Genomic DNA, 23,936 nt, shown 5'->3' on the forward strand with positions numbered 1-23,936 from the left:
AATCTTTATTTCTTGTTGAATTAACGAGTAATAATAATTATCGATAAATACTATCCAAGCTATACCTACGAACTATCGCTGATAGAAACGCATTAGAAACGGTATAAAATGGACATGTCTTATTTCTTCAACAACACTAGATATATAAATCATATTTTTTCCTTTTTTTTTTTTTTTTTTTTATAGCATTTTCTTGCCTAAGCATAAAATTGCATATGACTTATACAATAACACGGCATTCAATAAGTACACCGTTAAGTTTTTTTGGGCAGGGAAGAATAGAATAGAAAGTGCTAATATTAAATTGTAGTAATCGAAATAATATGTTGTGTGTTTTGTTAGGCTCGATCGACCCTTTTTCTCGGTTCTTCAGTCTTTCTAGCGGCTCAACACAGACCAAATTCTTTCTCCGTTTTCTCGCAAACTCTAGCGCAGCAGTCCTGACTTTCGTGTACTTAGCCGTTCTTTTTCATTCGATGGTCACGCTGGATGTTATCGATCCTCGCCTAGACAACCAAACTCTAAAACAACAGCAGAATCGTTTACAAAAGCGATCGTCGTGGTCGCTTTTTTAGTAGAAACATGTAAATATATTCCAAGTAGTTTCGCTTACCCTAGCCCAGCGCCAACCAATACAGACAGAATGTTCGTAATGAAAAGAGTATAAAGCACCTCTTTTGAGAACAACCCAACCTTGCCGACTTTAGTTGTACGAATGCTATAGGATTTTTTTTTGGTCATTCCCTGAGGATGTTTGAACTTCCAGTCTCTAAAATAAAAGAATACAGGATCAATAAGCAATTTGCTATCCTATTTACATATATCTTACGATCGAATATCTTATTTATTTGTCTACTTTAGTCGTAATCGAACTCAACATTTCATTAAAACTAGAATCTATTCATACTTTGGTGGTGCTTGATCCGGTCGCGAGCTCCATTCGTAAATCCAATCTGTGTTCTTCTCCAAAAGCTCTGTTTCCTGCACAGAAAAAGAAGAAAGGAGAATTAAAAAACCTGCTAAATCTCATAATCCTTGATCGTGTACGAGGATGCTCGTTTGAAGAACTTCGTCTTGACTACGCAGCAGTTAAGCGTAATCTCTGGTAATCCGATTTAAAAGTGTTTAAACAGTACAAATGGATCCTGTATCACCCGGTGAAATTGAAGATACACTTCTAAGTTGACCGTCAATTGAAGTAACGTATCAGTTTACCGGACGAGCATTTTTACACGAGCACCGCAAAGCTAGATGGCTGGTTGCCTACTACAAGGCCTGTCTAACTCGACGAGGCCAAAACAAAAATCACCAAGATCAGATTCTTATCACGGAACAAGAACCTGATAGTCATTATAAATCAATCACGATTCCTTGCATAACTATATCGAATGCTTTTATACTTCAGAACTGGTGCGAGTCATGATTGCGAAAAAGAAAAATTTCAATATATCTTTATAGAAAAATGTTTCTTTATCGAAACACGTTTTCTGAACCTTCTAATTAATGTCAAACATTACGAAGTATGGTCTCTTATTGTCGCTGTCTTTTTTTCGTACAGGTACCCATTGTACTCGGGTGCTCGAGTAGTTCTAGCTTCGATTAAAAAGTACATTTACATCGAAGAGTGAATAAGACATGTCATTGTTGAGAGATAAAGGAAACAAAAAAGGAAGCAGTACTTGCATCACGAGAGAAGTTCTACTTATCTGTGAATGACTCGAAGAATACCACCCAAGGATAACTCGACTGGCAATCAGCCAATCACGCTAACAGCAACAACCATCGTCGCGTCGTCTCACTCGTTACGTTATATGCAGTGCGTATCAAACAAGGCGTACGTTTGTTTATAAACAATCCTCCAGTCTTTAAAAACTGATTTGCTGTTCGTGTATTCGATCGTATGAATCATTAATATGAATGACACGATGAACAGGACGATGCATGAATTATTGCTTTGTCGCTTATTGTCAACTTTCTGTCGTTCGTTTCGGTATACTAAAAATTTAATTTTATCAGTGATAATGTCTGCATCGATCAGGGTACATTGCAAAACACAAAATAAAAATAAAGTATAAATTTATGTAGGTAAAATTTTCCTCTGATAAATATTTACGCGTCAAACAGAATTGAGGAGGATTAAAAGGATTAAATCGAATAATGAAACAGTGCAATAGCCAATACACGACATACTGATGTAATAATTTAAATAAATGATACGCAATTTATATGAGCAATGACACACGATTACAGAAATTTGGAGATCAGATAGTCATACTTGTTTTGTTACTTCAGACAAGCGTCGCCAAATTGTTGAAACGCATAAAACCGACGAGAAAGTGCTGAAAAACGTATTTCGCGATATTATACGTTTGTTAACCATGATCTAATTTATTCAAACCTTTTGCCAAGTTCGTCAACACATTCAACAAGCACCGGGCGTCCTATTTCTCGAAATAGTGTTTCATGTAATGCGTAATAAAATTCGGCTACGAATAGGCGCGCGTCATCCTAAAAAAATTTATGTTCCAAAACAATCTTATCCGAACAAAGTTCAGAATCGAAAATTCTCGAAGAAAATCGAAAAAAAAATCTTGAAAGTCGTTTAAATCACTTTTATCGGTTCCAAAAGTTGCTGAACTAATTTAGAGCGGTCCACTGGAGCTACAAAGGTCCACTCTCTGTGCTCAGAGAAGTTAAATCTTCGCGTTGATCTTTTTATTGCTCTAGAAACAAAAACAAAGAGTTCGAGGATGTTGAAAAAACATCTGGCTACATAAAACATCCCGCTGTGAACTGGCCCAGAGTTTGTAAATGGTCACCATGCATCATAACTCCATTTTAGAAATAATAAAAAAAAAAAAAAAAACACGACAAGAATTCTAAATACAGAAAGGGCTGCACGCACGTTCTAAGCATAATTCTTGGGATCAACGCACTTTAAATAAACATTGCGACACGTAAGCGAACGGAGGAATGATGAATACAACTAGCCTTCGACTCGGGAGGAATTGTCTTTAAAAGGATTCTCATCGGTTGATTTTATCGAGAAATCATCGCATCAACGATCAAACAGTAGATCTTCCCACGCACGATTTGATGTAACTCGATGAACCAAACCACGACCATTATTAGTTCAAGGTAACAACTTGGAATTATAAAAGATTACATCTTCGTTACAACATTGGAAAGAAGAAAATTAATTTAAATCTAATTTATTTACACTTGTAAATAATTGGCAGCCTATCTGTTTAGACGAAGTCAAGACACTATACTCTTTGGTATTCAGGGCATTCGCGAAGAAGCAGCGAAAGATATCCTTGAACACAGTTTCTCCCGTTGCCTTCTTGCATATATAAATACTTAATCGTTGAAAATTAAGAACGTGAATCAAACGGAAACGTTCCATTGTTCCCCGGGCGTCTCCCGAACTCCAACCTGTCTGCTATCGATCGCAAATTAACGGACACATCGATCCCGTTGAATGCAACAGCTTTACATAGCTTCTTCGAAGTAAATACCCGTGTAGATAAAAATTCGTGTATTTATACTGCCAACAGTGATACCGAAGATGCAAGCTCGAGACGCAGGAAAGATCGATACCAAGAGTGCGATTGTAAAAGTAGGCCACGCGTATTTCGTCCTCAGCAAATGGCTACCGTAAAGCACTAGCCAGGCCTGACAAACTTATGCGATATCGCGCCTAGTTATCTCAGGATAGTTTCAAATTGGTTTACGACCACTAACAACTCCGTTGAAAAGCAGTCTATGCATCGTCTCGCTCTTTTCCTGCCACAAATGCCCGTGAGTTTCTTTCTTCGTTGCGTCCCTTACCTCCCTTTCGCGAACGTAATAACCGGGAATTACGTCCACTACCGGCGTGTTTCGGGCTCATTCAACGAGGAAACCCCTAGTCGCTTGCAACGACATTTCACCATGTAGCTCCACAGTGCAGCCTGCAGCGGGTCAATGACGAGCTGCACTTTCTGTATATAGCTCCATTACTTTATGTCTCGACTGTGTTCATACTTTCGTATCCACTTGGCGGGAATTTAAAAAGAGCCAGCTTTACTTTAGCCCTCTGGATTCGGAAATTAAATCGCTAGAAATAAAACGGTATAAACGTTGCAACCAATTAATTTATTCCAATGATAGTCGATTTAACACATTATCAAAAAAAATATTTTGTAGAAATTTTAATTTTTACCTTGCATAATTTGACCTATATATATAAATACCAGTAACCTTTCCGTGTCCCCTTGCAAGGGATATTCGAGTTTGGTAGATTACGATGTCCACTGGGAGCGGACAGCCGAGTGCAAAGGGTAATTTGTATTTCGAGATTGGATATATTTTTAGAAAAAAATCATCCGGCCGAATGAACTTCTTTGTCGAGGTTCATCAGGACAGGGCATCTTTTCTTTGTTTGTTGCAAACACGAGTTATCAAAAATGCTTTCAACCTCTAGTCCACGCCTTGTCGGATACGTGACAGAGATCATACGTATAACAGACAACAGACATCTTTGCAAAGTCGTACAGGGTGGTGTACGTGATCGTTAGCACGATCCTTTGCTCCACTCCGGTAATCTAAATGATCGCTTCTTTTTTTGCTGACTAATCGGTTAGATTGTAACTTGAATTAATACAATCTGCTATTATTATTCAGTCGTAACATTGTTGATTGCCGAAGGAAAAAATTATCAGATTTTTGTTATAAAACGTATACCAGTTCCCAGGCGCAATTTATTTATGATGCATCTTGCTGTAGCGATCTATACGTCAGTCAGAATTTACAAGAATGGAAGAATTAAAACAAAAATTATATCGATAAAACGTTTTAAAAAACTAAAGAAATACGGTCATCTAATTTCGTTGAGGTACGCAACGAGAATTGCTTCACCTCGAAGACTGAAATTAGCCATTTACTTCATACCATTACCCATTAAATCTGACACAAGAACGATCACCAAATTAGTATACATTCTCCTTTAGGCTCACTTTTCTTGGTGTGATTGATCCCTTAATCTCTCAAATATGTTTCAAGCAAGTGTGAGACAGGTAATCAATTATTGGAGCAATTAATCATTGATTTATATCGTCTTATAGCGTTTAGGGATGATTCTCCTGAATATAACCGCCGGGAACTCTTAGGCAATCTCTTAGAAGATCAAATCGGAATCTAATTTGCTCCCCATTAAAAGTTAGTTGCCCTGCGGAAACTTTAGAAGCCGATAGAAGTCGATAGAAAATGATCGAATATCACGACTAAACCGTTGGTATTCCAGCATAGCACGAGCAGAGTTATTTCACGAAATAGGACGCAGGTTAAAAAGACAAACTTTAGCAAACGGAATGGATGCTGCTCGTGTGCACAATAAATGAGAGTAGAAATATAAATAAACTATTAGTATGAAAGGTGTGTGGTTCAGAAGCCGGATTGGTATGCTGAAAGTAACACTTGCCGTTTCGTGCTAGACGTACGAAATGGTCACTATTGATTATTTGGTATGTGAAGCTCACCGGCAATTTTCTCTGCGATGAAATTAAAAAAATAAATTCGAAGCTTTTCAGAATTTCGTTTTAGTAACGATTCGGGGAACGACGTGAAAATAATGTTACTAGAAATCGTAATTTCTTCAAACGAATTACGAGTAAAGAGCGCCAGGCACGTGAAGTTGCTCACGTAACAGGCAGGAAAGAAATTTCTATCACGAACTCTACCTTTTCACGCCGCGTTTCCTCGATATATTTCCTGAAAGCTCGCCACGCAAACTTTCTATGGAATTATTTATACGAACGGTCGAACACGAGTAATAAAATGTACGCAGAGTAAATAATTCTAACCGTATACCGCTAGCAAAGATTTAGAATTGCATTCTAACCTAACATATGATCGTCCACCGTTAATTGTGTTTACCACATTCCACGGAACAGTGCGAATGCGTTCAGTTGGAATGAGCATAACGGCCGGTCGACTTGATCCTATACAAGCGTAATGCATCGTGCATCAGGTATATCGGGTATCCCTTCTTTCTTCTCGTCTTCCTCTTCGCCAAGTCGCCGCGAAGTCGAACCCGTTTCTCGAATGCAATATACACCGCGGGAGGACCGGTTTCTGTTCGAGATGAGAAGCGTAAACGTAGAGAGCGGCGATTCGCTCGTTCGCGATCGCGTGATCTGTCCGCCGTAACGGAGGAACACGCGCGTAACACCAATAAACACAAATGCAGGTGAACGAACTAGCACGGTAAAACGATATACCCGTGTGTTCCTTCCTTCGGTAAAAGCATGGAATTTTTTTCCCGCTTATTTCGCTCGATTCGACTCAACCGACGCCATATTAGAACTGCCACTATTTTCTCCTTTATGGCGCGTTTGCAAGTGCCTTTTCTTCGATACTAAGATCGATAACGACGCGCTGAAAAGTTTGCCAAGGTCTCCGCACGGTGGTACGTAGCTGCGAAAGTACGAAACTATAGAGCCTCGAATCCGGGTATCCTTGGTCGGTAAGTGGACTACGATAGGTGTAACGATGCGCGAACGCACGTCTATGATTATAGATAATGCGCAGTGTATATCGGGTCACGATTTGACGACTCAGAATCGATTAGCAGGCACGTTTGCTTTTTTTCGTAACTTTGAATATCAGGGCCGTTCATTCGTATTGATTTTGTCACGCTTTAACGTAATTGTTTGAAATAAGGTGACGAAGATGATACGACGAATAAATCGTCACATTCATCGGTCATAGAACGAGCAAAGAAGAAGAATAGGGTGAAAAAAAAAAGAATGTCGCGTCGAAGATAACGTCTACAGTCAGGAAAACAGAAGCTTGTTAAGATATTCTATTTTTAATGCATTATCTAAGCGGTTGAAACGAGAAACCGTGGATTCTCAAAGAAGACACAACGCTGCCTTGCTTTCCAAGACCTTGCCTTTATAAAGACACAAAGGAATTTGCGTTCAGTTGAAAACATGGTTGAGCAACTGACTCATGGAAAATCTTCACTTCTTCACGGTTTGTTATCGACCTCGCACATTCTACCTCATCGTACGATTGTCTTCGTCGTTATTTTCATTGTAGCAGTCACCTTTTTATAATAAATTGTGCGATATTACTTCACCTTATCGGTGATAATAGTAAACATACTGGACATCTTAAGAACGAATTGCTGTCTATAGCTGGTCCGTTAACTATATTTTCTAACGAGTTAAACGTAATTGGAGGCAATGTACCATAGCGAGGTAAGGACTCAGTAGCTCTTTTTTAACGAAGACTCCTTGCCGAAATGAATAAATAAACCATGGCACATAATCCATGAGTAAACAACGATCCTGATATCGCTATCAGGCTGGTTTGAATATAGGCTTATTGATTTCCATATCGGTTAGATAAACAAGTCAGGATAAACGAAACGATGGAATCGTTATCGAACAATGCAAACGATCTACAACTTTTGTGTAATACGTTTTACAATTATGTTTGCCAATGTCGTGATTGCAAAGAGGCTCGGCGTTCTACGCCCACGAAAGCATGCGACTCTTCGCGACTCGCTCCACACACGTGTTCTACGACCCACAATGCACACTAGAAGGGGCACGCCACTAGAAGAGTCAGTGATCTGCAGACCTTGCATAGAAAGTGTGGTCTCGGCTTTGTTTCGTTCGATAAAACCAGTTGCATAGCCTCCTCTGAAGTATACTTCGCTTGAGCATGCGCCACTGAGAAAATGGAACAACGACCAGATGAATGTAGTAATATAATTTTCTTGCACCGTATCATTTCTAAAATGAGATGTTTAAAACCATATGATTCAGCTTCTGCGCGTACCTAAATAGACGATTAATAACAACCAATCGGTTTGATTTTGCGGTAGCCGTAGTCTGATAGATACACAGACCACGAACAATTCTTCAACGAAAGAAATACGAATGAGTAAAATTCTTTGTGGTGGTGTATCATACAGGCATACGATATTAGAAATCGATTATGAAACTGACCTTGTTGCAGCAGTAATTTATATAGACTCCCTTGAGCTCATCTTCAGTTGATAGTTCTGTATTTGGGCTGTTCGGCGGACTCTTCGGACTGTAATAGAAGATTTCACAAATTTTACACATTTTTTTTTTTTTGCAATTCGCCAATTACTCAAATTCTCCCTGAACATTTCAAAATTTCGATGGCTGAACGGATTCTTATCCGATTGGGAAATCGGAGAAACGACAAGAATCGCAACCCGTTTCAAGTGTCACTCCTCTTATCAGAAACTACACCAGCGAGCATCAACTTTGTATCATATGACCTCCGCATCGTACGATATTTTTTTCTCATCTTCCATGCGGAACTACAAATGATAATAGATGACCTCATCGAACATCTGCACTACGATCGCGAATGGTAAGAAACAACGACGTATTATCATCTAATTTTATGATTCAGTGATTCCCGAGCAATGAAATATACGAAATAAAGTTTGTTCGTAGAGTTCATTGCGCCGTTTAATCCGCGGCGTTGATCGATCGTGGAAAGTGCGTTGCAGGGTGACGTTTTTGGAACTAAAACTGGTGTTGATAAACTGTCAAGCTACTGAAACACGCAGCCTTGGAAAAACGCGTTATCTCGTTTGTATTCGGAAAATATGGCCGAAGAACTGCGTCGTTAGACCTAATAATCTCGAGCGTCAATCAGATAGCGAGAGATTCGGAATAAGGTTAGAAATTTGCAATGTAAATACGTAATGTAAATACACGATACATGTGTACTTTCTTGATAAACTCCTATAGCTGTATTTACTCTCGGATTATGCAAATACTGCTAAATCATTTAAAGACAATTCTACATCTCTCTCGCACCGAATATCTAAAAAAACTCCAGACTGGATAAAACGAGGATAAAAAAAGATCTGAATAAGTCACTTGTACGGACAGTTCACAGACACGATGAGTGTACGGTGTTGTTTGCTTCTTCCTTCTTCTTTCATCCACCGGTCCTTGAGACGTTTCAACGCCTACGAGCACAAAGAAACCGGCCAGAAAAAGATTCCTCCCTCGCTTTCCACCAAACCGGCATCTGACTCATGCTAGCGCTTATAATTTTCTTTTTTTCCTTCCTTCAGCAGTTCCTTCGTGCTCGTACACGAGGAACAAGACAAACCCGGCTTCTTCTAATGGCCCTTCTCGAGAACCCAAACGCAGACTGGTCGGATTTACTTTTCCAGAAAAAAGATTCGTGAGAGTAGCGTTTCGATGTACTCATGATTTTTTCAGATCATTCTTCTCGTTACAAATTTACTCCACTTACACATTGGGTGGTATTTGTTAGATTAGATTAGATATCATCCGATGGGAGTGGAAAATTTGGAAAAATCAATTCTTAGACACTTGTCTGAACTACGCAATGAATTCTAAGAATTCTCACCGACAATAGCTGTAAAGTAAATAATCTGTGATGTTTCAAGATGTCCTCTCTGATCTCGCATGAAAATAGCGAACAGCTAATGTTAACGTATGCGATTACTAATAGAAAGTAAAGGACTGAATGTTGGGAAAATGTTCAGTGACAATAGCAGATTTAACAAAGCAAATGCCTTACCTATCTCGAGGCGTGCCTCGACGAGAAGATGCCAAAGAATGCTTAGCAGACGAGGGTAGAGAATCCCTTTGCGCTTCCCTAAGAAGTCGTAAATATTCTTCTCCGCCACTGCTGAACGGTAATGGTGTTATCCTGTCGGGGACAGGATTCAATTCAACCCATGATTCTGTAAAAATAATTAAATGTAAGTATAATAAATTCATGGAATGAATAACGATCGAACATTTGTACACTTAATAGCTAATAAGCATCAAGAAAGACTAGAAGTCTATAGTATAATTTCTAAATCCATAGATTACCATTAAGATAGTATATCATTCTTTTTCTCTTGAAGGTTTAATTTTCCAAGCATCAGGATTTGTATGTGTACCTATAGTGGCTTATCCCCGATTGATGACCGCTAATTAACCTGATTTTTAATTGCTATGTACTCACTCTTACCTTCAAAAGGTAATAGGAATATTTCAATATTGCTTTACATCGAAAATTAGTAATTTCAATTTCTAAAAAACCATATAAATTATTATACTCGTCGTTGTAACAAATTGCCAAAAATGTGAATATACAATAGCGTAAAAATGAATAAACATAGGATATTATAGTAAAGGAATTAGCTTTACAAGATCGGCAATGATCGTGTGCTTTCGTGCGATACCTCTGTGCCAACTGCTGGGTATATAAGGAAGAACAAATAGCTGCTCAGGCTCATTTATCACTGAAACTTCGCACTAGAAACATCGCCGATTTAATCATAGCGATTCGACGCTGTGACTACAGTAGACGAAAACTACCAACCTAAACAAACTTGACGAATTCTTAATAAACATTGACTCTGGTCATTCATCTAAATTTAATTTTACTCAATCCACAATATATTAAATCATAAATGAAACCTATGCACAGTATCCTAGCCAAGCTTAACCTTAATGATTGGTATTAAATTTCAAGTGCTACTTCTTGCAATATAGTACCAAACCAAAAACTTATACCTCATTTGCGGTGAAACACGTGTCCCTGCATCGATCACAGAGATGCAACGTGATTCTTGCACAGATACTGATATAACGTTCGTTTTCATAACGCACTACATTCTTGACAATAGCGTACAAGACTAAAAGCAGAACACCGATCGTAAAATGAAATGCCTGGATCGAAACGTGTACTCTCGTAATAAAAGCAAAGGAAACAGAATTTCCTGGGAAAAAGAAGAGCACCTGAGAATTCCAAAGCGTTCACAGAAACGTAAAACACGATCGAACGTTAGCATTATCGAGCAATGATTGAGTCGATTATCAAGAAGGTTCATGGCCAAGGTCCGTTAACTCTTCACGCTGCAATCGCATAATACATTGCGTCACTAGAGAACACGATTATACGATTGACTCGACAGAGACAGGATAGAGAACCTATCCTGTCTTTCCTCATGAAAAGCGTCGTAGAATTTCTTATCAGCCATTATCGAAGTGGACGTGTCAGCGGTGTCTTTTGGGGGCAACTTCATTGTTTGCAAATCCATCAACGCTACTTCCGTATTAAAAGCAACGAGGTGCGAGAGTCGTGTGTACTCGCACAAAGACGGAATATTTCCCTGAAACGCAAAACGAAGAGATTGCACGTTTGTTTTCGACCAAGTTCTAAATTTGTATTTTTCTGCTCCCCTTTTCTATCTCTCTTCAAAGTTGGCAAAGGTGAAAAAGTTCGTTTAATTCTAAACCGTCTGGAATAAACTTGTAAAAAAGTACACACGGGAATATTCAGAATAATTATCAGCACGCGATGTCGTATATTCGTTATTCGCTATTCTTCCATGTTTCTCGTCCAACTTATACGCGACTAGCCGGCGATGTCACGTGCATGACAGAACCGGGAAATATTCTCGTGTGATATCCGACGTTTGATGAATCATCGTTGTTCTTTTGCTTCCTATTGATGTCTTTGTACGAAGAAAAAACAGGCGTCCATCCGATACGCAAATTTCCCATACTTCATCACTGCAACGATTTCAAGAAGTTTCCAATCAAAAAGAAAATTATCGACTAGCGATACTTGATGCGAGACAACCGTTTCCTGGTTAGAAAATCGCGGCTTTCACAAAAGTGAAAACTGCCTTACGATTGTTTCATAAATTTTTGCATTTTAGACTGTACATACTGTAGTAAGACATTAGAGAGTAAGATACACAAGCAGCTACTATTACACGACGAGTTTAACGACCAATTGCACAGCCTCCAGAGTCTAATGTTAAACATCTTTGTCCTCTTTTTCCATTAACCTTCTTTCAAATGCGTGTTTCATTCCAGTGGTGTTAAACGTGCGGCCTACAAGAATGCAACTCGTGGACCAAAGCTCCAAACTGATTTCACTAAAATGAGAATATTTAATAATGATACCTTTTTAAGATCTTTGTAAATTCGTTAAGAAAGATGTAAATGTAAAGGCTAAAATTAAGATGTAATAAAAATATGCACAAATGACTCTTCCCTTGTACGTTAACATTTTGTTTGTTAGTAGATTTTTCGTTTGTGGTTCAAAATCATCTACACTTTGTAGTCATGTTTCTGTGGGAGTTTTACATCATTATTCTATTGTGTTAGAATAGCTTAATGCAGTCTCCGTAAGTTTCCAAAGAGCAGAGAAGATCCTATTCAACATCCGTATTTCCGCCTGTACCGATTAAACAAATTACAGGAACGCCTTCTCTCGGATAACGCAATCGCATCTCGCAATGCTGGGCAATTACAGCAAAGCATCGATTTAATACTGTAATCCAAGTCCTCTCATTAGGTATATGTAAACGATTTTCATGGTTAATTGAAGTTCAGCTGTAATAGCAAAAGAAAATTGCTAACGATTTACGAAATTGCACAATGTACTCTACTCATCATTAACTAATGAAACGCATTGCATATCACTTTTCTTGTACCACATTGCATAGCTATGTAATACGGCATAGAAAGTTGACCGATCTACTACAATCGTACAAAATTGGGAACATTACTCATACGTACAATTTAAAGATAAATAAAAGAAGAAAATACTAAAATGCTTTTGGCACTATCGCATCAGATCTATTAACGTGGCCAGCTATTTATGGACATGAATTAAGAAAAGAATTAAAAGAAACAAGCATTTAATCAACGGAACGTTTAAATACTAAAAAATACATCTATATCCTTAACCTTTTAATCGGAGAATTTGTTTATCACTCTGCGCGTTCCACCGAAAACTTGATATATTATTCATATTATTCGATATACAAGCAAAGAACTTTATATTTAATTTACAGAAAATTGGTGATACCGAATAGCATGATCAATATGAAGAAAAATTTCTTCGCGAAATATATTGAAGAGATCTTTTAGTATCTACGCAAATCAAATGATTTGCGATGATAAATCGATTCAACGACACGATTTTTAAGCGTTTGCTCAATTACATATCGAAGTGAAAATGAGTAACAAACTGGGGGTCATCGAATGACATCATTTACTACTTCGTTATATTAACTTTATGCACAGTCGTGTGAGGTACGATAAGCCGCGGCATACATAAGCGTATGCGCGTATAATAAACTCAACGTAAATAAATGCATGCTATCGCTAATGATAAGCATAACGATAACTTCGTGTACAACTGAAGCTTCTCCGTAAATGTAATTTTCGATCAGTACACCAAATTAATCGACGATTGTTTCCCTTTCGTGTTTTTTTCGGCAATGTTCAGGCATATTCGTACATAAGCTTCAAATGCCACGATTATAATTCGATAAAATCAAAATTCTCGTGTCCACGAGCCGAAAAATGTTGGCTAAATCGTGTTTCAAGAATAAAGTAGCTCTTCGCGACATAGAGAACTGTCGCTATGTATATTCTCGTGACCTGATACGAATAAATATGACCAAATTACGTCAACTGGTGGAGTTATCGAACTTCATTAGACAGCAGATTCAAGCGAAATACAAGTTAGCTAGTCTCAGACTGGAAAAAAGAAAGAAATTGTATAAGAATCGTTGCTTGGCTGTGGAAGAATAAAATTATGTTATTTTTCTCGATATACGACATTACATACCATCTAAGAACCACCCAAGGTTCAAAATTTCTTTCGGTTACCTTTCAAGGTGCCATAGAAGACAAGTATAAAAGGCAAGAAGCGGCGGATCGATCGACTTCATTTGACAAGACAGGTTCAAAAGAAGCTAGATTCTGTTTAATCGAAACGGACACATGTACAACAAGGCCACACGTGTTGACTTTGTGAATGCATACCCGATGCAGTCGCATTGTACGCAGAAAACAACGCGACTTTTGCCGTGTCTCCCAGACTCTCTCGTTCTCTTCTCAATATTTTCATGCGCAAACATCTCTGTACAAACACGTTCAATTACGCTGAATATTGATAGTAATTGTATACACCGAAACTTTAAACCAAGTGACTTTATCGAAGGCGATGTATCGAGTTCTCGGTAATCCAGTGATCAATTTTTCCGAAAATGCTGTGCAATTAGAGAATAAATCGTTTTTCAAAAAATGGCAACAACAGAGCTCACGGAACTACCAAAGAACTTAATCATTTACATATACTAATTGCATCCAAAGCGAAGTGCATATTATTTGCAATGCAAAATGAAAGTAACGCGTCACCAACGTATATCCGTCTAAATTATGTTTAAATAAATATTTAAGTCAATATAAATAAGTTTAAAATAATTCCTTGCGTATCAACTTTGTAAAGATCTGGTAATGTTGAAAAGGAATGAAATTACACGATTTGGTATTACAATATAGATAAAAATGTACAAAGCGTGAGAGGTCCATGAATGATAAAGTAAACGGCAAATGAAGAGTTTACAAAATATGCGGTATTTTTTGTAGCGAATCGCGACACATTGTGAGGTTTACGATTGCGGGCTGCGTTAAGTTGAAACGTGATAAGCAAAGTTCGCACGGGTCTTTACGGTTGACTCCTCGACGTGGTTGCACATATATTCGATTATTGGCTTTATTCCATGCAGCATTTTACGTCCCACGTATTCGTGTATCGTGTCAAACAATCGATTGAATTTTTGTGATATCCTTTTGTAAACAATGTAACCTGGGGAAAAATAAAATACCTCGATGAATTAATTTACAGTTGAGTGTGTCCACACGAAAATTTCTTAATCACCGCGGATAATTGCCAAGCGCGCGAATAGCCTAATCGCGCAGTTGGTCAGCGCAGTAGGCCACTCGACGCGGTAATATTTGACTGGCTAAAACGTTTCGTTTCTCCAATAGTTTGAAAACTTTATTCATTTTGGTGATCTCATGGCGCTAAGCACCATTCTTCGACCCCCGTAAGGCGAGAGAGTTTAATCAAGAGTCACTGACGAGAATCACTGAAGTTACTGTGATAGGTTTAGTCAAGCTTTATAATTAATTATACAAATTTCGTGAATATTCTCTGGACTATTTGACACACTGAATGAACTAATTTTTGAGAGAGAAATATTAAGAAGTGAACCATTTACTAATGGTTGATTCAAATGATCTAGGGTACACGTAAAAAGTGATAGAACCTAAAACCACATTCCAACTTCCTAAACAGTGCTTCGAGATACTTGGAGGATGATAAAATGCTCAAACGTCAATCAGTGTCGTCCAATTTGAAATGGGTTCTCCCGTTGTTATTGGGTTATACTCCTGACGATGGAATTCTTCACAAAATGTCTGTTCTTTTAAGTATTCGAGATATTCGACAAAATTTAATGGCTGTAAATTAGCAGTAAGTGGTGTGTTAACGAAGTAAGTTGAAAGTGAAAATTAATCAAGTTCTTTTCCGTTTCATTGCTCAGCGTTAAATATCTAGAACTATAAACTACAGAAGATCCTAAGCGGCTGCGGCTTTAACGGCGTTATTTCGGCATCGACCGCATCGCCGCTTAATATAATAATTTACGAAATATATCATTCGAACTAATCATACGTCAGTAAGAATTTGTGAAGGGATTCCGTTGATACAGGCGAGAGTAACAGACAAAAAGGAAGCATCGTCACGTGTCACGAAATCACGACGGGTAGGTGGCCTTAATGAATTGAATTAAATGTTCGCCAACAAGCCTTACGGTTAAAAATAGGCACAAATGTGACCCCTTTTCATCGGTCCGTCATTTTAATCAACCGTCCCGGGGATGACGATACGAACGGTCTCTTAATCTCGGCTTTAAATATCCTTCCGTGCAAAATGGACGCTCAGGAAAACTTAACATAAGAAACGAAACGCTGTTTCTTTTTCTCCCGACTCATGATGCTCGCGTGACACAACGCAGAGCAAATAAAGATTTCTTTACGAACACGATATTCGTAGATAAATAAATTGATATAAGAGTTCCTCAGACTATCACGAAATATTCATAGCAGCAGCGAGTACATATTTCGTGGCACTACAATGAATGTAGATTATATATTTATTCAAACCATTAGAAAAATTTCCAATGAAGCTGTCGTATTGCTGCGTTTTGTATCCCACAATAAATTTAATTCTCTCTTCGAAGAATTTGCGCTTCGCTACAAAAAATAAAAAAATAAAAAAATGATAAGCGTAGCAAAATAAATAGAACCGCTAAAAATCATTCGTTTTGTCAATGATATAAAAAATTAAAATATTTTATACCTCATTACAAAAAGCTATAAAACTGGAATTATCTTCCTCTTCTAAGATAAATAACAAAAATGCTTCTTCATTATCCAACGGTGAGTATATTGTTTATTGCCAATAATACTGTATCCAATAAAATGGCATAAAATATCACTGCAAAAATTTCGTAAATTGATGCGAATATGCAAATTTTGCTGTCACTATATATACATACCTGCGAATATTTCGAATATATGTACAAAAAACCCGCATAAAACGCAATTTATAAATTATAGCCAATTCTTAGATAAAATGGAGCGGTCATACTTACTTGGATATGAATTGTCAATCTTATGCAATTTTGAATTCTGTGCATTTTTCATGAATCAGTTTTATTAATTTTATAACAAATTTTGGTGCATGCACGTAGCTAAAATAAATAAATATTTGTTTATTTATATAAAAATAAACTACTTTCTTTAAGAAATCGTTTTTGAAATTTTTATTTTAAAACTCTATTTTTTATTTGAGGGTAAAATATAACATTTACGTGAAATCCATGTAACTATAACCTATCTGTGCTATATGAAGGCCATCTGTATTCTCGAATATTCCTTTCCCGCGAATATTCAAATGACCCGGTTCTTTCAAACGTATTAACGCGATCCAATAAAAAATTTCATAAAAAGTTCCGGCTTAGTTGACTATTCAAGCCAATGTCATATTTTTAACTATAAACGAGAAAGCAAAAGGCAAAAAAAATGTAGACACAAAAGATCGAGGGACGCCAATCGTCTTGCTTAGAGGTACGTGGCTGATATAGGTGCATGACTTCGGTCACGTTTACCACTGTAGGGGCGTGGGTACGAGGAGTTCGTGAACTAAATCACGTTTCAAAATGTTACCTGTTAATGTCAGGCTATCTAAGGTCAGCCTTCTTCGAGGAACGAGACATCCAAATGATGACGCGGCTACGCTCCTGAATAACAACATCACGTATAAATACCATCTAGTAGCCCCTTGACTATCTTCCTAGAAAGGACTGTTTTGTCAGAATGTGATTACAACTGATGCATCAGCGTCCGGTTTGCATTCAGTCGTCTCGTGGATGCTAAATTTAACCTACAACCGCTATATTTGTTACAACCACTCCTATTCCTTTCCAATTATACACAGGGATACCTGTTGACCGTCCAACGCAAAGAAACATAACCTCACAATAATAACGATTGGATGACGCTTCCCTGACATAGATCGCGTTCATTTCTTTGAAATTTTTTTCGATTTTTATGGAAGATTCTGTATAGGAGGCAGTGATATGAGAAAGAGAACATGTGGACTAAAAATGTCCTTGAACTTAGTCAACTACTACATTCTAGGAGCCTTTTTAGATGAACCAAACGGTTCAAGCATTTATAGAACACTAACCTAATTGTCTATTACGTGATTCAACGACAAAAAGTAGTCACTTATAGTCACTTTTTTACAAAACATCGATGAAATAATAATTTTGAATTTCAGATCCCGTTAATGTAGTCATAATTGATGACAAGAGTTATTCTAAGATTTATCAACATAAACATGATCATTAAAAAGTCCTAATTATTTATGGAGCAAAATAAATTTCTTATATGAAATTCTAAGATTCTTATAGGATTTTTTTATATTGTTAAATATTTTTAAATATGAAATATATTTTCAGATACGGTTAAACTGTGTTTAATGTTTGTGTTTAATCATAAATAAAATTACGTTTAAGTATGTATCTTGCCTAACATAGTCTAGAATAGAATTTAATGTCTAAGTTCTTTCTAGAAGTAACATTTTATTTAAATTTTACTGTTTTACTTCCAACTATACAAGTTGAAAATTATCGAAAATTGAACTAAGATATATATACATATGTACACATGAAAATTAATCACCTATTCAGAAGTCTGAAGATCCAACTATAAAATTTGTATCAATTAATAACAAATAATTTTGAATAAAGAAAAAAAATTCCGAACGTTTACTCCAAGTAAAGATCGTAACATTTTAAACCATTGACTCGCACTATATCTTTAGCCAGAACTAATAGTTTGCAATACAACAGAGAATTCACAAGTTAGAGAGAAACAAATAATCGTATCAACATTTTTGAAACTTGTATTACATTATATTAACTACAGCATAAATTGTTGTAAAAAATGTTTTAAACATACGTTCTTACAAACAAATATGCCTATAATGTAAAAGAAAGCAATATACATTTGTTTATGCGTCAGCCGCGACATGCGAAATGGCCGCAATGTTCGATTGACAGCTGCTCGCGTCGTTCGAAGAAACGAATCTCCACTTACCACCCAGAATCTCGTCCGAAGTAAATTTTACGGTGGACGACATTACAGCCCATGCACTTGATCACTTAGAAGCCGATAATGCACGCACGAACAATCAACTAACACTTTCGCGAAACACGTTAGCGCAGAAACGACACATTCGCAACGAAATACAACCGTAAAATGCTCAGTGAGACGCGCGACTGTGCTTTGTTTTGATGAAACGTCAACATACGCACGTCAGGGAAGCTGACCAATCACGCGACACGCGCTTCAATGTAAATACACTATGTGAGTCAAAACAAGAATAGTGCCAATGACCATGATAGGTTCTTAAACTACGTGACTCGATACACGTTCCAAGTATCTTATTTGCTAATAAAACTTCAAAATGAATATTTGAAAGATGCCATTGCTAAAAAATACAAATTAACAAAATAATTTGTTTTATTATATTTGAAATTGAAAAATGTTAATTTGAATTTAGTTGCTTAAAATTGGTAGCACACCCTACATTTTCTTAAAATTGAATATTCAAAATCTAATAATTTTTTGTTTATGTATTCACTAAAGATAGTATCATATGATAGTAAAAATTTATTTTTCTTTATTTATTTTTCATTCATGGAATACAACATATATGAAAACAAAGGTTCACAAATATAAAACATGTATGATATTTAGAAAATTCTTGAGTTTTATAAAATAATTTATGATATTGATATTTTATTCGTTAAAAGAATAAAATTATTCTTGTGTATAGTCTGTACGCTTCAATTTCATTGAAATCATAGTAAATTCTTTAGAAATTATTCAAAATGTAGAAATATAAATTAATGAAATATTTAAGATTTGATTATACATGACTAATCATCTAAATGTTTCGATCAAAATCAATTATGAAAAGAATATGTATTTATCAAGTTTTAGAGCACAAAGTGCATTGCTCTTTTTATATGTGGTGGCAGCACCATCCCAGTATTACTTCAAGGGTTAATTTGTGTTGCACGACACGTATTTTACCCATGAACTGCGTAAATCGTGTTTTCTATCACAAATTGTCCGAAATCACATCATTAAAAGGTATGTTTACACTTTACGTTTGCTAGAGTATCATCTCTTTTTATAATAATAACAATTACATGGTATAATTATGAATAAAGATTAATAAATATTGCTTTGTCGATACTAAAAGTAGACAGTTAAAAATGGTCGCCTTGTAACAGATCTGTCAAGCGATATTTTACCGCATTCGATTGCTACGATGCAATAAATAACATAATTCCAAATTTTTAGTTGTCAACGTATTCGACGATAAACTTAAAGTAAATATAAAGGCTAACCACTTTTTAAAACAAAAAAATGTAATTTCATAGTCGGTGGTACCATATGTGTAAACGGTGCTATTGTATATTTGTTTCGTTCATAAGCTTCATTCGTATAAGAGAGTTCAAGGTTCTTTTCCTTACACATTTTATAACTTTTAAATGTTATATACTTCATCTAGATGAGAAATATATTGATAATAAATTTATTTAAATAATATTAATAATTACTAAATTTCAGTAAGTGTTAGTATATAAATATTTACTATGTATGTAAAATTTAAAAGTTATTTATGTTGTTTATAGATTATTCACTGTATTGTTAAACACATATTTGGAATGAAAATGAAGATTCCAAACAATCGTTCGGGGAACGATTATGGAAATGAAACAGGGATTATCTCTTACATGGATAATAATTTTGATTCTGAAATTGACGTACAAGGGACAGAAGAGAGTGACTTTTCTGAATACCTTTGGATGGAAAATGAGGAAGAATTTGATAAAGAGGTTTCGTAACTATTGTTTTAGTAATAACCGAATTATTTAGCTATGAAATTTTTTAATAGTATACTACTAATATGATAATAATTAAAAATCATAGGTGATCCAACAATTAATGGAAGAAGAATTAACAGAGGAATGCTTAAAAGCAATGTGGGAAGATGAAAGACAACATGATCGAAATACAAATTCTATTGCTTGGTCTACTGCTACAAGTATGCCTGAGAATAATGGTGCTGAACTTTGTCAGCAACTTAGTAATCTAAAAATGCATGATGACCTTGCTAAGCAGGTATAATTTAATTGATCTGTACTTAATTATAATTGTATACATTTTATATTCTGAATGATACTTTATTCTATATATACTAAATTTAACATATGTAATTTGTTTTCAGAGTACATTGAATCCAAATGCAGCTGAATTTATTCCAGCATTCAAGTCAGCAGTAACATCTGTAAGTACACCACCAGAAGTTACTACAGAATCATCATAGAAGCCATACATTCATTTCTTTAATTGAATAAAACATAGGCTATACGTATGGTTAATGTTTACCACCTTCAGTAACACAGTTGTATTAACTGAATTGCATTAAAAGTTAAATGACTGTCCTTACACGTACAAAGGTATAATGATCAGCAAAGCAGATAATACATAATGCTGTTATATGATATTTAAGAGTAATGAAGTCAGTTGCATAATCATAATTGAAAAAAATATATTCAAATTTTTATAGTCGTGAAATATTGCATAATATTATAAACATTTAATTTTACATATATATTTTTCGGCAATATAATGAGCAACAATATATACATAAATCACTTGTTATGGAAATTCGCAATTTATACTTTTTATTTAACTGAAAAAAAGTATTTTCAAAAGTAAAGATTTATCCTATATATATCATTACAAATTGAGGCAGCATACAAAAACAAATATACGAATTTTCATGAGTTACGTTGTACACACATCCGATTATGAATTCTTATATCTAAGTGAACATACCTTTTTTTTTTAATTCTTTCAGAATGCTTCTTTTGTTCAGATCTGAAAGTTTTTATACATTGTAGTATGCGTTTCTAAATGAAACACTTTTCTAAGAGTTCCTTTTGTAACACTTATTTTATACTGGTATACATCTTCTGTAATATGATTGACGTGAATTAAGAATATATACTGAAGTCGTTAAGACTGATGTAAGTAAAATGTTGCATTAAAAAATGTATTGCATCCAATGCATATTTTGTTCATAACACATTACTTAACGTATCTAATTACACGAGAAAAATTTTAATCTTTATTTTTATTAGCAGTTTTTTTTATTTAAAAAATCCTACATCATAATTCTGGTCCTCTACCAGCATATGTCTTGAAAGACTTGAAGATCTCAAATGAAAGTCTTACACAGGCTGTGAGGGACACATTTTCTTACTCTCATCTATAATATGAGAGTCAATATATTACTTACTTACTTTAATTAAGTAATAAAATTTCTATAAAATATTTTGAAACTGATTAGAGAGTATGTATATGAAATGTAATATCATTGAAGAATTCCATAAGTGGCGAAATAACTAGCTTACAAATTTCTTAACAATGAAATTTTTGGATAACAAGATACTGTTTTAATAACAATAATCACACATATTCGCCACTTATATGTGCTCTTTGAATACACATATTTATGTACAAATCTATTAACATTTTTTGCATTGTGATAAATACATACTGTCGGGATTTTATAAGATTGCATGAACTAAATTTGTATTACTTTAGTCACAACATACTTTAGTATGAATACAGCAACTGTGATTATGAAGCAAATTAAGTAGAGTTATCATATAGATTATTCACAGGAAAAATATCTTATTGATTTAATGATTTTTCACATTATTTTACTTTAAAATTTTTTTCACATATCTCTTCTACTTGTGGCTCCTCGTAAAATAATAAAAAATGGAAAAAAAAATCCTAAAAAATAAAAAAGAACAAAAGAAAAAAGAGTAACATATTTAGTTTAAAGTAGAGTTACAAATATTCATAGATTTATTTGGAAAATTCAAATTTAGTGGTGCATTAATTATATAAAACAATTAATAACAATAAATTTAAGGAAATTTTGAATTTTAAATTTAACTTAGTATGAAAAGAGACTGTTTTCTAGATTTAAGATTATTTGTTTAACAGGATCTGATGTATATTTAATAATTCTTTACCAATTTGTTAAATAATATCATAAAATATATTGATTAAAAGCATCTATTTAGTTTATATAATTTTACTTTTTGCAATAAAATGTTTAAAAAGTATAAGTGCGAAGCATACTAAATAGTCACATAAATATGTATCTTGTAGTCATTAAATCTGTGTCAATTCAAATGACATGCAATATTTATACCATATAATTAATATTTTTAGTACCATGTCATATATATCAATAAAAAAGTTGTATTTTAGCAGTAGAAAATATATAAAAAAAAAATTCATTTGGTTACAATGTAACCACTATATAATATACCATTGCATAATACTTTGTGTTTTCTAATACTTAAATTGTCTTAAATTTAAACAATATCCAAAAATAAATATCATGTTTTTTATAATTATTTCAATAGTACCTGTATTTATTTGGTGTGTAATAATAATGATACTACTACTACTACTACTACTACTAATGATAATGATGATAATAATAATAATAAAAATAATAATAATCCTAATAATGGTAAGAAGAGGATACTCTAAGTTTTATGAAGTAAGCAATTATAATTATTTCATATATTATGTACAATAAAAAAAAAAAATACTCTGGAAAATATGAAAAAAGAATTTGTTTATGCAATGATACAAATAATTTAAATATTTAAATTAGCAAGCACAAATACTATTTTAGGTTTATTTAATAATTTATGTGGTTGTGTAGGTTATACACTTTTCAACTTTATGTTGAGGTAAAAAAAAAAAAAAAAAAAAAAAAAAAAGAAAAAAAAAAAAAAAAAAAAAAAAAAAAAAAAAAAAAACCAAGAATTTTAAACATAAATAATAGAATTAGATAAACTTTTCCTGTAGTGGTAAATTTTACCTTTTGTAAGTATTATTACAAAAGTGATTAGTAATAAAAAATTAGAATAAAAGTAATTACATTGTTTAAGCAAGTGTGAATTATTATGATTATTACATTGCCATTAATCGTTTGCATTTGCATTTTCTTGTACTGTATTATTATTTCTGTAATACCTAGTATATAAATGAATTATATAGAATATATATGTATGTATTGTATTTATGGTTTCCCCTCCATTTAATTTATGATAGTAATATATGATGTTTTGTATGGAATATTACATTTATTTATGAATATAATGGATAAAATATTAATAATGATAAAAAAAAAAGGAAATTTGTTAAAAGCATCACCTTGTATTTGGCAGCATATCAGTAACTACAATTTAATCTTACAATTATTTCTATATAAATTAGTATCAGTTTTACAACAATAAAAAATTGATACCAATACATATGTATTAAAAGCTACAAATGTGAAATATTTTTATTTCACACTTTCTGCAAACACTT

At 34.5% G+C, this 23,936-nt stretch overlaps 2 protein-coding genes across 2 annotated transcripts; one reads left to right on the plus strand and one right to left on the minus strand.

The window, feature by feature from the left end:
- Positions 1-245: 245 nt before the first annotated feature.
- BNIP3 (BCL2 interacting protein 3) lies at positions 246-18,708 on the minus strand. Its single transcript, XM_017907541.1, has 6 exons — positions 18,546-18,708; positions 9,592-9,757; positions 8,001-8,088; positions 908-981; positions 614-769; positions 246-521 (listed from the first exon to the last, which is right to left on the minus strand). Exons 1-6 carry the CDS (start codon positions 18,586-18,588, stop codon positions 470-472), a joined length of 579 nt encoding a protein of 192 aa, XP_017763030.1. The 5' UTR covers positions 18,589-18,708; the 3' UTR covers positions 246-469.
- Positions 18,709-19,525: 817 nt separating this feature from the next.
- On the plus strand, positions 19,526-21,113 carry Paip2 (polyA-binding protein interacting protein 2). Its single transcript, XM_017907520.1, has 4 exons — positions 19,526-19,607; positions 20,156-20,359; positions 20,454-20,645; positions 20,752-21,113. The coding sequence occupies exons 2-4, from the start codon at positions 20,189-20,191 to the stop codon at positions 20,848-20,850; spliced, it is 462 nt and encodes a 153-aa protein (XP_017763009.1). The 5' UTR covers positions 19,526-19,607; positions 20,156-20,188; the 3' UTR covers positions 20,851-21,113.
- The last annotated feature ends 2,823 nt before the right edge of the window (positions 21,114-23,936 follow it).

Source organism: Eufriesea mexicana, unplaced genomic scaffold (genome assembly GCF_001483705.2).
Source record: "Eufriesea mexicana isolate 0111107269 unplaced genomic scaffold, ASM148370v2 scaffold8199, whole genome shotgun sequence".
NCBI classification, from domain to species: Eukaryota; Metazoa; Arthropoda; class Insecta; order Hymenoptera; family Apidae; genus Eufriesea; species Eufriesea mexicana.